The following is a 3864-nucleotide window of genomic DNA, read 5'->3' on the forward strand; positions in this document are numbered from 1 at the left end:
ATATTTATTTCATATCCAATTAAATGGATTGAATTTAAAATCCAAAAATATGGATTGTATTTAAAATTCAAAAATAAGAATTTGGATTTGAAATAAATAATTGGATTAAAACTAATATGAATTTGGATAATTATGGATTGGATTTTGTAATTTGGATTTTTTTTTTCACCCAAACCTTATGTTTCTTTTTTGTTCTGTAGTCTATAGTGGCAGTTATTGAACGGTTAATTCTGATCAAAGACACTGGCCTGAGAAATCCCTGGTTCAATAATGTCCAATACCTATATGCGTGGTCTGAGCTGACACTTTTTCAAGCTAGGATTTGACCATTGTCTTCAATGGGTATTACCTTGGTGAGGCATATGTATCAATAGATCTTTTGTTTGACTAGTTAAAATTAGTTAAAATTTAAATCTATGTTGTTGAGAAGCTGCTCGGAACTTGCAGTGATCGACGATGGGAGTATATACAATCTCTGGGCAGGTCTAATTCTTGGTTCCACTTTCCAAAGTCCAGTCAATATTGGAAGTTAGCAATATTTTATTCTTGTCAAAATACAGTGCGATGATAGAAATGGGTTGAACAGGTCCAGCTCTAGCGTTGGACACTTTGGACCACCATCTATTTATTCCCTACTTTCTATTCACCCCGAAAGAGGACCAATCATTCAAACTGATCAATTATTCTCTCTTCACTCTTTTTCCATACGCTCTAGCCAGCCAAGAATAGTAAACTACCACAGCCAACAAAACCTGCAACACTTTTCAATCTACTTTCAGGTAAAAAATTACCTCAAAAAGTGAAATGTTCTAGTGTTGCTTCAACAGTTGTGTATGGTCTCAGTTAACACTTAATTATAAAAGAAAAATACTTAATTATGAGAAAAGTAGGAGAGAGCGTAATGATAATAATTCAAAACCACTCATAATTTCTCTTACGTGACCACCTTACATTACAGTTATGTTCAGCTTAGAATTGAACCTCAGATTGAGATCTATGGAGAGTAAGTAACAGAGGGAATAGTAGAAGAGATGGATGGGGAAAAAACAAGTATGTAAGTGAGTATGTGTACAGAATGAGGAGAATGATGGAAGAAAAAAAGAATGAGTGAATATGGGGGAAAAAACTTTACAAATTGCAATGAAAACAAGGTAGCATTGGTGTTTGGCTGCTAGTGATGTAAATGTAGTTGATGGGATCCTCTGGGACCTCTGGACTGGTAAAGCTCCAATCTGCTCTTGGAATCGAGCAAAAGGGCCTCGAGTATTTGGTTATGGGCAACGGAGGATTGTTTGGAGGCCCATTCAATGACTCCGAGGACTTCAGCCTGAGCAAGTTCGTCGCTGTCGGGGACGTGCATTGCAATGTAGGAGAGCAGAAGCAGCGCCGGAATCTGAACCATCTCTTCTCCAAAATAGACCAGCTGAATCAAGTGTTTAGCCCCGCCGGCGCTAATAATTGCCTTGGCGTGATCCACATGCAGGTAATTCTCGGTGCAAGCGAATTTCGCCAGTGCAATCGACGCCTCTCTTGTCACCTCGGCTTCCCTTTCGTCCAGAAGCCTCACCAACGGCCCAACCATCCTTGTCTCTGTGGCCTTGAACGTTCTCGCCAAATTCCCAATCGTCTTGATGCACGGTATCAGAAGGATTGAATCCGAATCCGCCTTCTCCATTATCTTAACCACTTGATCAACCACGGCTTTGCAAGCGGGAGAGTTCGGCTTGAACGCCGATTTCCTCAATTCCGGATCTTTCTCTGACACCGCTGTAATCTCCATCACCGCCATCGCCGAATTGTACTTCACAGCCTCTGTTCCTTTCTCAAGGAGAACAGCAAAACACAACAAGGCTCGTGATTCGGTGATGCTACGGCAAATTGGCGAGTTACCTTTGGCCAATTGCCAGAGAGCCCTCGCTGCCATTTCCTTCATGTAAGCCTTAGTTCCAGGATCCTCCAGATCCCTTCCTTTCATGTTAATCCCCGAATGTGAATAGTTTCGCTGGTGACTCTGATTGTTGTTGCCCAGCTGAACATCAGTACCAACTCCATTACTCTTGTTCTGATTCGGATTGCTTTCGTTTCCTTGCTTGGTGGCAGCGTGCATTGCGATTGTGCTGGTGATTACTCTGTGGAGATTTCGAGGTCGTTCAGCAAAGGGGTGCGGGATGCGTGTGGGAAGTTCAGCGTCGTGGTAGTGATTTTCCTTTGGGATATTAGCGTTGGTGGAGTTGGTCGTGGCGACGAGGACGGCGTGGATGGAATTGGGTTTCTTGCTGACAATAGCGTACTTACTGTGTTCCTCAACGGTTTCGAAAGCGAGGTGGCCAACGAGCAAGGTTACGATCTTGTGCTGAGCGAAAAGGTCCTGCGACTTTGGGTAATTCGCAGCGAGTTCCGACACCGCCCATGCCACCACACCTTGCACTTTCATAGGACCTTCTTTCAGGATCTTCGCCAGCACCGAGCACACCCCCACGTGGATCATGTGCTCCACGCTCTCAGGGTCACGCCCAAGCAGACCCACGGCACGTGCCGCATTCTCTTGCCCTTCGCTTTTCCCTTCCTTCAGAAGCTTCAGCAGCGGCCCCACTCCGCCCTCTTCGATTATCAGCTTCCCGTACCGCTGGCTGCCGCTCGCCAAGGAGACCAGCGACGCCGCCGCGTCCGACCGCTCCTCCGCGGACCCCGTGTGGAGGACGGCGATCTGCTCCCAGATGAGGCAGAGGATCGGCTCGTTCGCGGCTATAGGAGGGAGCCCGCCGAGGTATTCGCCGCCAGCTTCCCCGGCCGAGACACGGAGGAGCCAGGAGATGTCGCCGATGGAGTTTTCAAGGTGGGAGGAGACCTTGCGGAAGGAGGCGCTGGGGTTGAGGGTGAACACGCGCTTCATGAGAGCGTTGCCGCGACACTTGAGGACCAGGGCTAGAGCCTTTTCGAGGACCTGTTCGGTTTCGTGGATGATGCGGCGCGTGGGACGCTCGTAGAGTTCGGAACTGGAACGCGCGGCCTGACGCAGCAGCGCCGCCAGCTTGTCCGTCTTGGACTTGAGCTCGGCACATTCCTGTTTGAAGGAAGTGGCCTCGTCGGCGGCTTTTGTGACTTGGTCCGCCAGCTGGATGGGTTTGGCCAATATTTGCTTGACTATGTCCCCCATGGAAGCAATAGGAAAATGAAAAGAATATGAAATGGTCTGGAATTGGATCGGATTCTTCTATTCACCCTAAAAACGTAATGAATGGGTTTTTATGGTTGGGATTTAATGAGAAGCAGACGCAGAATCTGAAGAAGTAGAAGTTATTTTACGAGGTCAAACGCAAACACGCCCTTCCAATCTCACTCCTCTTTTTATAAACAAACCCGGTCTCGCTTCTCGTTAACTGTGACAACCACACACGTCCTTTTCTTTCCTTATTTCCTTACTCTTTCTCTTTCTTTTTTTCGTGCTTTTGAAGTTTAATCTTAACCTAAAAAGGAATCTACCCTCTCAATCAGAGAGATTCACAGCTGCCTTTTCCCACAAAATCTGTACTACGTACTCAACAACTACCGCACGTACCAACATGCACTTTCCCTTTTTTCTAATCTCTTTTTCTTCTCATTTCAGTTTGTAAGGATTCATCCTTCACTTATTTCTTCTTAATTTATGGCAACGGGTAACTATGATTCACTTGTACCTTCAATCCAGGTTAAAAAAATACGTTTTGGACCCTTCAATCCAACAACCACTACTTCAAATATGTTCTAGATTTTAAATCGTAATCTAACTTCTTTTATGGCTCAAATATTCTTACATCCTAACATCTTCTACAACACCCATTTTCTTATCCCTTTGTGCTCTTACCGGAAAGGAATAAAAGTACT

General features: G+C 45.3%; 1 protein-coding gene across 1 annotated transcript; it reads right to left on the bottom strand.

Annotated features, from left to right (window-relative positions):
* Positions 1–899: 899 nt before the first annotated feature.
* On the bottom strand, positions 900–3426 carry LOC137810963 (uncharacterized). Its single transcript, XM_068612481.2, has one exon. The coding sequence runs from the start codon at positions 3155–3157 to the stop codon at positions 1172–1174; it is 1986 nt and encodes a 661-aa protein (XP_068468582.2). The 5' UTR covers positions 3158–3426; the 3' UTR covers positions 900–1171.
* Positions 3427–3864: the final 438 nt, after the last annotated feature.

Source organism: Phaseolus vulgaris, chromosome 2 (genome assembly GCF_051622355.1).
Source record: "Phaseolus vulgaris cultivar YP4 chromosome 2, ASM5162235v1, whole genome shotgun sequence".
NCBI lineage: Eukaryota > Viridiplantae > Streptophyta > Magnoliopsida > Fabales > Fabaceae > Phaseolus > Phaseolus vulgaris.